This window comes from Leopardus geoffroyi, chromosome C2 (assembly GCF_018350155.1).
Source record: "Leopardus geoffroyi isolate Oge1 chromosome C2, O.geoffroyi_Oge1_pat1.0, whole genome shotgun sequence".
Taxonomy (NCBI): domain Eukaryota; kingdom Metazoa; phylum Chordata; class Mammalia; order Carnivora; family Felidae; genus Leopardus; species Leopardus geoffroyi.
Genome location: NC_059333.1, coordinates 83885390 through 83898396, shown reverse-complemented (window position 1 = coordinate 83898396; position 13007 = coordinate 83885390). Strand labels below are relative to the sequence as shown.

General features: G+C 43.5%; 1 protein-coding gene across 5 annotated transcripts in view; it reads right to left on the bottom strand.

Moving 5' to 3' along the window:
* KLHL6 (kelch like family member 6) overlaps window positions 1-13007 on the bottom strand; it is a 98151-nt gene that overhangs the window by 69327 nt on the left and 15817 nt on the right. For 4 of the 5 annotated variants that reach the window (XR_006718484.1, XR_006718483.1, XM_045502823.1 and 1 more), the window contains exon 2: window positions 5439-5604. Coding sequence is in view for 3 of the 5 variants with exons in the window: in XM_045502823.1 (XP_045358779.1) it covers window positions 5439-5604 (166 nt within the window). In the remaining 2 variants the exon portion in view is untranslated. Of the gene's footprint in view, window positions 1-5438; window positions 5605-5769; window positions 6653-13007 lie in introns of those variants that run through there. The other variant, XM_045502825.1, reaches the window with a different exon arrangement.

Sequence of the window (13007 nt, the reverse complement as noted above, 5' to 3'; positions counted from 1 at the left end):
TCCATACAGATCTCAGCCCCAGAGGTGTTGTGGAGGCCCCACCTGGGTCTTCTCGGGCCCAGGCCAGATGACCAGACCACCACTCTGGCATCCCTCTTTCTCTCCTCACATCACCCCTCAGGTCTCAGCCTGATTTCCCTTTCTCTTCTAAGCTCCTTCTAACCAGCTGCTCTGTTATCTTAGCCATCTTCTGTCCCAAGACTAAATGAAGGGTAAGCATGGTCTCCCTGACCTCACATCTTTTGCTACCCTGCAGATAAGCTCACAAACCCTTATTCTTTCATGAGTTTTTAATAATAAAAATGAAAGTAACAAATATGACAAAGTTCTCCAAACTAACATGGCAGTTCTCCACAACTGAAAAATCTTACCAAGTTCTTATAGCCATTGTCCCACAACTACAGTTTCTACAGTTTCTCACTGCCTTGCTTATCTAGAACTCAGAAGCCTGAAGTTCCAGATAAGGCAAGTTCCCTGCAGCCCCCACTGAATGACATTCATCTCAAAAACCCTGCCTCACATTGTGAAGGGTCGCTTGGGCCTTTCCTCATAGGTGCTTCTCTTGCTCTTACCTTTCTAGAAACTACTTGGAGAAAATATATTTCTCCCCATAATTGGCTAATTAATCACAGCTAAGTGACTGCAAAGTTCTCTCGTGGCAGTCCATTTAGTACCTGCCACACCCTAACTTTCCTCCTAAAAGAAACTGTCCCACCCTGTGCCACAGCTGACTGGACCGATGACAGTGGTAATGGTAGCTGACCCCAGGGTTATCAGTCTTCAGGAGGCCAGCAACTCATGAAGTTGCTTTGCATGAAAAGGTCTTTTCTTTTTTTTTTTTTTTTTTTTCAACGTTTATTTATTTATTTATTTTTTTTTTTTTGGGGACAGAGAGAGACAGAGCATGAACGGGGGAGGGGCAGAGAGAGAGGGAGACACAGAATCGGAAACGGGCTCCAGGCTCTGAGCCATCAGCCCAGAGCCTGACGCGGGGCTCGAACTCACGGACCGCAAGATCGTGACCTGGCTGAAGTCGGCCGCTTAACCGACTGCGCCACCCAGGCGCCCCTGAAAAGGTCTTTTCAAACAGCATTAGCGGTGACTGGCTTGGTCAATCAAATTATCTCTTTCTGGACTAGGAAATTCTGGCATAGAAGGAATCAACGGATAACAGGAAGAGACTTGAAAAGAGAAGTAGAAAGGGAGGGGGCAGCTGAGGCACAGTGACGGTGTAACAGCTAAAACCCTTTACTACCAGATGGGGTAGAAAACACCAAGATCATCTGGTTCCCATTGATTTCCATCCAAGAAAGGTGGTATCAGCTTCTGTGCACGTTCTAAAATAACAAGATAAAATGCCAACTCTGGCACACTTTTCTCCATCTACAATTCTGAGTCAATTAAATATAGCACCAGTCCAATTCATTCTACTAACCAAGTGTTACATGAACATGATGAAACAAAACTTTAAATCATGGTCCCTTAAAATCCTAATCCAGGAAAAAAGCAAAACTTGGGGAATAGCATAGGAAAATGTCCTCACAGCTCAATGTCAGTCAGTTTATTCAAGGCACAAATTATCCAAAGTAAAGTTAAAATTAATGCACAAATGATGGGAAGAAAATTCTACCCAGCATCTATTATGTATTAGGTATTTTACAAATAGCATCTCACTTAATTCTCACAATAACTCTCCCTGAAAGGTAAGTATTATAATCATCCTAATTTCACAAATAAGAAAGGTGAGACTCAGACAATCTAAGTAACTTGTCCACATGCACACAGCAAATAAATGACTGAACTGGGATTTAAACCCAGGTTCTGTCTGAGTCCAATACCGATGTTCTTTCTAATCCACCATTCTGCCTTATAAGAGACTATTACAGATAACTCAACATGTTTCACTTCTGAGGAGATCCCAACAACATTATGCAGCCATCAAAAAGGCTCTGTATATATTGATATATAACAATCTCCAAAATATATTGTGAAGCCAAAAAAAAGCAAGATGCAAAAAAAAAAAAAAGTGTATAGTGCACCAATATTTGTGTTAAAAACCGGAAGCAAAGAGTGGGAATGATATATGCACATATACACTGGGGTGTGCATAGAATATGAAGGACAGGGGCGCCTGGGTGGCTCAGTTGGTTGACCATCTGACTGTTGATTTTGGCTCAGGTCATGATCTCATGGTTTCTGAGATCGAGCCCCGTGTCATGTTCTGCACTAACAGCATAGAACCTGCTTGGGATTCCCTTTCTCCTTCTTTCTCTGCCCCTCCCCCCCAACACAAGAGCATGCACGCGTGCTCTCTCTCTCAAAACAAATAAATAAATAAAATTTAAAAAAAAGAATACGAAGGACAGCAAGATACTACTAAAAGTGAAGATAGCAAAATGTTTCACTGTCTCCCCTTCTGTTTTTCTGAATTTGGAACAAGGGTATGTTTTATCCATTCAAAAGAATTTTTTTTTTTAAGACCACAAAGTGATTTCAACAACCTACAAATCTCTGTCCTTTGTGGTGTTTTCAGGAATGAAGATATCCCCAGTTTTCTACATCTGAGTCTTCAAAGCAAGTTATCCAGAAGCAACAGACTTTCTAACCAGACACCTAGAGCACTCTTCTCTTGTTTTCGTAAGAATTAACACTCATTAGGAAAATTAGTAAAACAGCCTCAGAGAGAACTTACTATTTTTTGCCTAGAAAGTGAATGAGATTTGGAAAATTTTGAGGTGAGGGATTACCAGGATAGGGGAATCAATAATAAACAGAACATGCTCTATCTCTATCCTGTCTCTGTCTTCCTCTTCCTTCCACCTCTCATTAAAACCAAAATCTCTGTTGAAGCTCACAACTTGAGAGAAAATGAGAAGAAGGAGGAGAAGGAGGGAAAGGAGGCAGAGGAGGAGGACGATGACAATGAAGACAACGGAGAAACTTTATGCCAGAATGATTTCCAGATACATTAAAGATTTAAATATCAAAGCTGCGGACATAACAAGACTAATAGAAATTAGAAGTGAGTAAGTATATAATTAAGCAATAGGGAAGGTCTTTCTAAAAACATACAACGAAGGCAAAAAACATCAAGGAGATGATCAATAGATCTGACTAAACACTAATTTTAAAATTTTATATGTAAAAAAAGTCATTACTAAAAATCATGAGTCAACCAATGGAAAATATTTGCAACATTATTACAAAAGATAACAGTCTTTACTATCTAAAGAGTTTTTATAAAAATCACCCAAAACTGAAAAGGAGAACAAGAAACAGAAACACAAACTCCATCCTCACTGAAACCAGGAGATATCAGTAACCCCAAACCACAGAATGTGAAGACTGGAGAGTGATTTTTTTTTGAGAGAAGAGAGGTCAGACCAAGTGCCTACAAAGGAGTTTGTCCCTCAGAACCCCAGAAAGCAGAAATATTAAAGTCCCAGGGAAATAGCAAGGCCGGGGCAGATGGGGCTGATAACAAGGGTGGGTTTAAGAAGAATTTAAGCCTCCTGGGACTCCTCCCTACCTCTTATAACCTAACAAAAGATAGATTTTTTTTGTTCCTGCTGGAAAAGATTTATCTCTGGAGAAACCACACAAGAGAGGTTCTGGACTCAGGGACACCAGAAACTGAGAAAGACACATGAGGACATCTTACTGAAAACAAGGAGGCTAAATAAAGATTTGCACATATACCCACACCCACACACCCACTGTAGAATACATGAAGCTCTGTTTTAGCCCCCAGGTAAAAGCTGAACTAGATAGAGGCCCTATCTGACCTGGGAAGGATTTCGCTGAGGTCAGATTGTTGGAGCAGTTGTGGGGGAGGGAAGGAATACGATATAGCTACTGAGCCCCTCACTCCACATAATGAGGAGTATTTCCCTGCCGGTTAGTAAGGCTAAAGGTGTAAGCAGGTAAGGACAGCGAAAGGGGGGAGGGCTGTATGTGGGGGTGGTAACTGACTTGGACACATCACCAGAAGGCATGACCAGTCCTGATGGAAGTAACTTGCTCTGTATCTTTACAATACCCTGAGGAAGCTGAGACAATAAAATTGGCAATTATTCGTAACTCATCAGTGCTGTTTTATAGTTGACTCTCCTCCCTCTTTCTACTCTCCCTTCCTTGCTGGACTCCACAGATCCTGCCTAGGCTCCAGTCTCAACAAAAAAAATCCCATAGCCGCTGGTCTTGACTCTGGGCCCCTCATTCCCCACCTGTTTCCCCTCAACCACTGACCTACTGAGGATTCAGAAGGATACCACGTCCCCAAGTCCCAAACCATGCACAAGATCTGATGTTTGTCTCAGTCCCTGGGAATGACCTGGTTTGTCCCTAGACTCTGTCAATAAATCTCAACATCCTCAGTGAGACAATCTCTGTCTTCACCTGGCAAAACCAAGTTTAAGGTGTACTTTTAGACCTAAGCAAAGATAGTAACTTGGGATGGGGCCCCAATGATAACTGTGGATGCAACTGACAGAATCTATGGATCTAATTAGTCAATGAAGCTAAATATTCTTGTAGTCAGATTGAAACAAATGTAGTCAAAAGGAAACAATAAAACTTAATCCTAGGGACACCTGGGTGGCTTGGTTGGTTAAGCATCAGTCTCTTGATTTTGGCTCAGGTCATGATCTCGAAGTTAGTGAGTTTGAGCCCTGCATCGGCACTGTCAGTGCAAAGCCTGCTTGGGATTCTCTCTCTCCCTCTCTCTCTGCCCCTCTCCCACGTGTGTGTGTGTGTGTGTGTGTGTGTGCGCGCGCGCGCGCGCTCTCTCTCTCTCTCTCTCTCAAAATAAATGAATAAACTTAATTAATCCCAAGGGTTGTCTTTTATCTTCTGCAATACCCCTCATGAAAAGTGCTCTTCTTTCATACCCACCGCAAAGTGCCGACCAGTCAAGGTCGGGCATTCCCCCCAAGTCTAGATACTTGCTCCCAGAGAGACTGTAGGGTCTAGTGGCAAGCATACAGCCCCTGGATGCAGAAGGCCCAGGGTGCAAATAACCCCCTTCTCTGTGCCTTGCTCTTCCTACCTGTAAAATAGGGAGAAGAAACTGCCTTCCCTTCCTTCCCAGTAAGGATTCGAAGTTATGAATATGAAGTGGTGACTGGAGCCCCTGGCTCCAATTAGGCTTCTGCAAATTGTAGTTACTGCAGTCAGGAAATACATATAGATTCCAGACACCAAGCTGCCCTGGCTTTATGGCATTAAGGAGTCAATGCCACATCTCACCCCCTCTGAGGAAACTTCCAAAGGAGCATCTTCTGACTTTCAAGTAAGTAGAGGCCCAACTAACTGTGGGTATGAGAATGGTTGTATGTATGTCCCAGGTATAGGCCTGAGAGCCAGTCCAGACAGATCTCTGAGGAATCACTGCTTTCCCCTGCTCCAGAGGAAAGCACTGAGACTATTTCTTCACACACCTGGAAAAGGTTAGCAGCTTCCAGGACCCGTTGCACATTCTGCTTGGTGATCAGTGCCTTGCTGGTGTACGTGTAGTCCAGAAGAGTGTGCATGGTCTCAGCATCGACCCCTTTGATAATGATCCTCTTCTCATACTTTTCCTTTAAATCATTGCAGAACATGGCCCTGGAAGAGAGATGTGTGAATGTGAGTGCTACCATGACCTTAACAGACCCCCTTCACACCTATCTGCCCCCACAGAACAGCGAGGTCCCTAAGGTCAGGACCTGGGATGATTGTTCTGTGTTCCTCTAACACCCAGAACACACCAGACATTCAATTAATACTTACTGAACTGAGGTGTCCTGCTCTGCTGTACCCAGCTGTGGTCCCTAAGGCAATCCCAGATCTGAAGGAAGAGTAGGAGCCCTACTGGCAAAGCTGGTGGGATCTAGAACTACTTTATTGGCCCAAAGAACTACTTTAATGGCTCAAAGTACTGGACAGTCTTCTGGGAGCATTGTAGCACCCTTCTCCTGCCCAGGCCTTCTCAACTACTAGTACCCCAAAACAGGGTTTCTCATTCAGTTCTCAGTTCTCATTTAAGCCTTCCTCTGTCCTGGAAGCTGGCCTCCACACCCAGGCCTGGCCAGCTGGGGCCCGAATGCCCTCCAGTAACACAAGAGATCTTGCTAGTACCTCTCACTCCAGAGGCTCAACCCCTGTCTACAGCTTGTCTCCCAACTGGGAGCCTCGAATTGCCTTATCATAGGACAGAACTCCCCAAGGCCATTACTCTGTCTCACCTCTGGCTATGCTTATTCCCTCCCCCAGACTAGACTATTGGATATTTAGTGTCTATCCTGGAAGCAGGGGAACAGATGGAAAAGATGTTGATCTTGACATGGGATGGACCAAGATTTGAAAACCAGATCCACCAACTCAGAACTTGGACATGTTACTTAATCTCCAGGAGCTTCAGCTTTCTCGTCTATAATGGGAATTTTAGCAGTCATTTAAAAGATTGATGTAAGGATTCTCAATAACTAATAGATAAGTAGAAATACAAAGATTTTTTTTTACCCCCTCCTAAGCTCATATGTGAATTTATCATGCTACCTGGACATTGATATTTGAATTATCAATTCCTCTCAAGAAAAGTATGAGTAATTTTATTTATTTTTAAAATGCACTGAAGTCCTACTGTGTTTCTGGAGTTTTGAAAACTTAAAAGGTATCTAAAATATAATGATTGCATAAATGATAAGCAGGGTAAAGATGATTAAACATGTGAGTGGAGACATGAAGATAGTCTATGAATGAGGCTAGGAGTGCCACTGAACTGTCACTACAGGTGGGCCTCCCATTTGACCAATGCAAAAGAGAGACCATCTGGTCAGTTACATAATCACACAATTTTTTTTTCAATATATGAAGTTTATTGTCAAATTGGTTTCCATACAACACCCAGTGCTCATCCCAAAAGGTGCCCTCCTCAGTACCCATCACCCACCCTCCCCTCCCTCCCACCCCCCATCAACCCTCAGTTTGTTCCCAGTTTTTAAGAGTCTCCTATGCTTTGGCTCTCTTCCACTCTAACCTCTTTTTTTTTCCTTCCCCTCCCCCATGGGTTTCTGTTAAGAGTGAAACCATATGGTATCTGTCTTTCTCTGTATGGCTTATTTCACTTAGCATAACACTCTCCAGTTCCATCCATGTTGCTACAAAGGGTCATATTTCGATCTTTCTCATTGTCACGTAGTACTCCATTGTGTATATAAACCACAATTTCTTTATCCATTCATCAGTTGATGGCCATTTAGGCTCTTTCCATAATTTGGCTATTGTTGAGAGTGCTGCTATAAACATTGGGGTACAAGTGCCCCTATGCATCAGTACTCCTGTATCCCTTGGGTAAATTCCTAGCAGTGCTATTGCTGGGTCATAGGGTAAGTCTATTTTTAATTTTTTGAGGAACCTCCACACTGTTTTCCAGAATGGCTGCACTAGTTTGCATTCCCACCAACAGTGCAAGAGGGTTCCCGTTTCTCCACATCCTCTCCAGCATCTATAGTCTCCTGATTTGCTAATTTTGGCCACTCTGACTGGTGTGAGGTGATATCTGAGTGCACAATCACACAATTTCATATATAACAAATCCAAATGCTCAGAGAATTACTATTGTTCTCAGCACAAAAACTATATGGAACTTCCCTTATGAATGGACAGCAGCCTTGCAACATTCCCACCAGAGACAGTATATTCATGAGGCTGATCCTTAATAGCTATAGCTGACACAATTCCTTCAGTCTGATTCCCATAAAAACCTGTTAACTCCCTCTTGCCCTCCCAGGAGCTGTGGGACCCCAGCAGTCCCACAGGCTTGAACAGCACAGCTTATAAAAACAATTACTTGGAGGCAATGGAATTAAATTTCTTTCAATATGCCATACATTTACTGAGCACCCTCTCTGCATAGAATACTGGGCTAAAGCTGGAAGGGATTTAAATATCAGGCAGTCTCTGGACTTAACTGAGTCCCCCTAAAATTCATATATTGCAGTCCTAACCCACCAACGTAGACAGCGCTTTTAGGAGGTAATTAAGGTTAGGTGAAGTCATAATCCAATAGGATTTGTGTCCTTAAAAGAAGAGGAAGAGACATCAAAACTCTCTCTCTCTCTCTGCTGTGTAAGCATACAGTGTCTGTCTATAAGCCAGTCTTCACCAGAAACCGACCGTACTGACACTCTTATCTTGGACTTTCAGACTCTATAATTGTGAGAAAATAATATTCTATTGTTGAAGACACCCAGTCCATGGCAATTTTTTTATGGAAGTCCAGGCTGACTAATACAGGCTGTCTCTCCCCTAGTCCCTAGTTGTTCAGAATCTAGCAGGGACACATCTCCACAAATAATAGTCTACAAGGGTCAAAAAGACTTATAAAGTGCTGTGGAGGCAAGGGGTGGCTTCTCATGGAGAAGGAAAAGGTTGCTATGTGACAACTGTGGATAGGACATCCAGGTAGTAAACATGGTAAGTAGATGCAAGAGTGTGGGACAGGCAGAGGATCTAGCAAGCACATGGTTTGGCTGGAGTCCAGCGGTGATGAGAGAGGGTGGGGAGAGATCAGTCCAAACAGATAACCTGGGTCCTGACTGTGGAAGGTACTAGAGGCAGGCTAAGGAGTTAGGTTTTTTATTCAGTGGGCAATGGTGAGCCACTGAAGGTTTATGAACAGAGGCAGGACTCAAAAAGAACTTTTTTTTTTAAGTTTATTTATTTGAGAGAGAGAGAGAACAAGCAGGGGAAGGGCAGAGAGAGAGAGAGAGAGAGAGAGAAAGAGAGAGAGAATCCCAAGCAGGCTCCGCACGCCATCATCACAGAGCCCAACTCGGGGCATGATCCCATGAACCGTGAGATCATGACCTGAACCAAAACCAAGAGCCAGACACTTAATCGACTGAGCCACCCAGGTGCCCCAAAAATAACATTTTAACAGGTGTGTTCTCACTTTAGTTTGCTGGTGATGGATGCATTTGGAGTAAAGCATTAATTGCACCCAAACAGAGCCGGGAGGCTTGTGACAGCGCCAAAGCCTTGTCCCAGAAACTGTACTACTTGAGGCAGTCACCATGCTGCTAAGTGACTGGACCTCCTGAGCTTTAGACACATGAACAGGAGCCTTAGAGAATCATTATCTCCCAGCCAAGTAAGTCACTGAAATGGGAAAGTCCCAGTGTAGAGCCCTGATGATAGAATGCACTTCCCCAAAGTGGGACTTCCATACCAACACAGAGAGAATTTGATCCCTAAATCCTGCTCCTCCTCCCTTTTCCACACCTCCTATTTCTGTCTGGGAATCCCCCATCAGTTTCTTTTCCCCATTTCCTAATCTGCAAAACAAAGGTACCTGCTTCTGGTTTCCCAGGAACAATCATAAACATCAAAAATCAAAAGTCCCCAGAAAGAAAGAGACTGAGAAAAAGAGAGAAATCACTTGACTAGCTGACTTTTTGAACCTTTTGTGTTAGCCAATGAGATCTTCTCCCTAAGGTCTCCTAGTGTCCTATCCCCCCCACACCCCACCCCCATCCCTGTTCTAATCAACAGTAATCCTCCCACCCTCCCTCCTCCTCTTCTCTTCCTTCAACTGGCCTCTTTTCCCTCAAGAATATGACAGCAAGAAAGAAACAACAAATGTGAATTCTGCAAAGTACTTGGAAGCAGAAAGGCAGTGATGTCATGTGGGCAGATGACCGATTTAAAAGCCATTTTTGTCAGCCATAAATCCTCCAAGCCAGAGATGAATGGTCATCTGCAGAACCGCATGCCTTTTAAAGTGGTGTCACACAGGACTCACCTTGCTGCCTCCTGATCACATAAAGAACCCTGCCATCACAACATCCACACAATTTCTTCCCAGATCAGCCTGTCCAGGATTTGGACAACTTCACTTGCCAAATCTCCCCTTCTTTGAGTCCCTAGAGCAGCACTGCCCATAGAAATATAATGTAAGCCAAATGTGTAATTTCAAATTTTCTACTAACCATGTTTTGAAAAAGTAAAAGGAGATAAAATTAATTTTAATATCTTTTATTTAGCCCAATACACCTCAAATGTTGTTTCAACATGTAATAAATATTTTTAATGAGTTATTAATGAGACAACTTACATCCTTATTCCCACAGAGACTACAAAATCCCTCATAGACATTTTATACTTAAAAGCACATCTCAATTCAGACCAGTCATAACTCAAATGCTGAATAGCTGCATGTGGCTAGTGGCTACTCTATTAGATAGCACTGCTCTAGAGTATCACCCAGATCTGCAATCATCTCAGGGGGTGAAGTAAATGTCACCCACATAAGGGGCACCTGGGTGGCTCAGTCAGTTAAGCGTCCGACTTCAGCTCAGGTCATGATCTCACAGTTTGTGAGTTCGAGCCCTGCGTTGGGCTCTGTGCTGACAGCTCAGAGCCTGGAGCCTGCTTCAGCTTCTGTGCCTCCCTCTCTCTCTGCCCCTCCCCTGCTCATGCTCGGTCTCTCTCTGTCTCAAAAATAAACATTTAAAATTTTTTTTAAAAAATGCCACCCACATAAATGTCATGTAGATCAATACACAGAAAACAGGACGTTTAGCAGGAGACGGTGGGCAATGATGATGGGGTCAAACAAAGCTTCACATAACTGAGGCAACATATCAACAGAGTCCCACCCAAGTGCAATTGAGAAATGCTACCTCACGTACAATGTGATTTTAAGATTAGTAAAAGGTGAACTTTGTTGAATCTGTATGATCTCAAACATGCCAATGAAAACTGGAAAAGTCTAATAGATGTTTTAATATTAAATAAGATAGGAATATAAATTCCCTAATTCAATGCCTTCCACTTTGAGGGGCTCTTTTGAAGTCTCTGTGTATGACACAATTATTGGGATCTCTGGGATTATCTGGACTCTTGATCAGGATGTCACTGCTAGACACAGCTTCCGAATTCTTTCTTGTAATCAGTCACTGAATAACATCCTGCTCCAGCTCAGCCCATACCCGAGTGGGTATCTTGATTGCCCAGAAGCTGACCCTTGTAAGCTAGTGACGTGTTTGGGATATAGGAGGAGCAGGACAGGGGAAGGGAGGAGGCCAAGCAAGACAAAAGTTGGATAGAAAGTAACTTCAGCCTAACCCTGCAGGGGACTGCTGGAGAATATATACTCCAGAGCCGTCTCAGCAAGTGGCGAAGGAGCTGGTCTGATACTCCAGCACCTCCTGACAGTCTTAGCTAGGGGCCACCCCAGGAGCAGGAAAATTCTCAGGCACTTCTGGCTTTCTGTGTATGTGAATGGGTGTGCACAAAGGGGCTCTTCCTAGGAGTAGGAAGAGCCTGCAGTGCTGGCTGTTGAAAGGCAAAGGGGGCTGTGGTCTAGTCTAGGCTCTAATACAAACTCACTACAAGACTTTGTACTAGTGAGTAAAAACTCACCCCAGTGAGTTGTTGAGAAGAATGAGTGAGATAATATAAACAAGGTGTTAGCACAATACCCAGCACTTACTAAGGGAAGGCATTTGGGACCAGACCAGAGAAATCTTGTCAGGCTGACGGTACATACTTGGAGTAGGCAGACCCATCACACTCTGTCTTGCAACCCTTGACTTGCCAGCATTCAGCCTGGTGCATATCATCAGGTAAGTGGGTGTCAGAGTCACTGCACTGCTGTCCACAACCCCTCCAGAATAGAGTCAGGCTAGGGCTACACACAGACTGGTCCAGAGACATTAGCATGGTGCCTGTCACACAGTAGGAGAAAGGAAGTGCTCTAAAGACAGAGTCCTCTCTCTAAGGCTCTTTTTGCCTGCTTTGTCTCCCCAAATCCCAGCATTTCTCTGCTCTCTTCTGAGACTTTGTCACTGATTTTCTATCACTTAAATACACTCTCCTGGGACACAATCATACTGAATACAGACAAGGTGAAACTACGAGAGAACTACATATTTCTTAAAGACCCAGGCCTCCTCCTGCTCTCTTGAGCAGTCCATTGAAACACTGAGGCAAAGTTGGGACCCCATAAACAGTATATAACCTATATAAGGTGGGTCACCCTTAGATATCCACTTTAATAACAGTTATCTCTTATGTTTATGTTTATAGCACTTTGCAGGACAAACAGCCTTATCTTGCTTGATTATTATACCCATTTTATAGGTGATAAGACTATAGAAGTAGAAGTTAAGTGAATTGCCCAAGGCCATACAGGTTGTCAGCAATAGAATGGAGATCAGAATCTAGTTTTGGACTCTTATTCTAGAGCTGAACAGTGAGCTGAAACCAAGAAAATCAGCAGAAGTTCAAGGCCATATTGGGGGCCATTGGGGGGTCAACTGAGTGAGAGCACTAAGTGAACTGGACTAAGTTTTGCTCTCTAAAAACAAAACTTAGTTGCTAACCATTTACTCCTTAGCTTATACTCAAGATAAATACAATTTTTTGTAATAAAAAATACTTTCTAGACAGACACTGACCAATTCTCATGAGATTCTAGTAAAACAGAGGTAGCTATTAAGATCCTCATTTTACAGTAGAAATAGTCTCAAGCTGGGAGCCAGTTGCCCAATACTCAGCAGTGAGTCAGTGCCAATCCCAAAATAGAGACTGGGCAAGTGAGCTCGTCTCCCACAATAGCCATGAAAACTTCCATGGGCCTGAGAGTCTTCTGGAATGAAGTCAGGGCATGGCCCCAAACACAGCCTGGACCACACTCTTTTCTGAGTTCTGCCGGCCTTAATCCTCACTTCATTCAGGTCTCTGCTCAGAAGTCTCCTCAGAGAGCCCCTCTCTGATGCTGCCCCCAATATAGTCACCCCCTAACATCTTCACCTCCTTTATTTTTCTTTACAACCTGTCACAACCTGAAATTAACTAGTTTAACAATTGTGTTCCCACTACGGGAGCTGAGTGAGGGCATGCGTTGTAATCACCACTGTATCCCTGGGGCTAGAATGGTGCCTGGAGCCTAGTAGGGACTCAGTAAATATTTGGGGAGAAAATGAATGAATGAACAAATGACATGTCCTTCCTAACCCCTG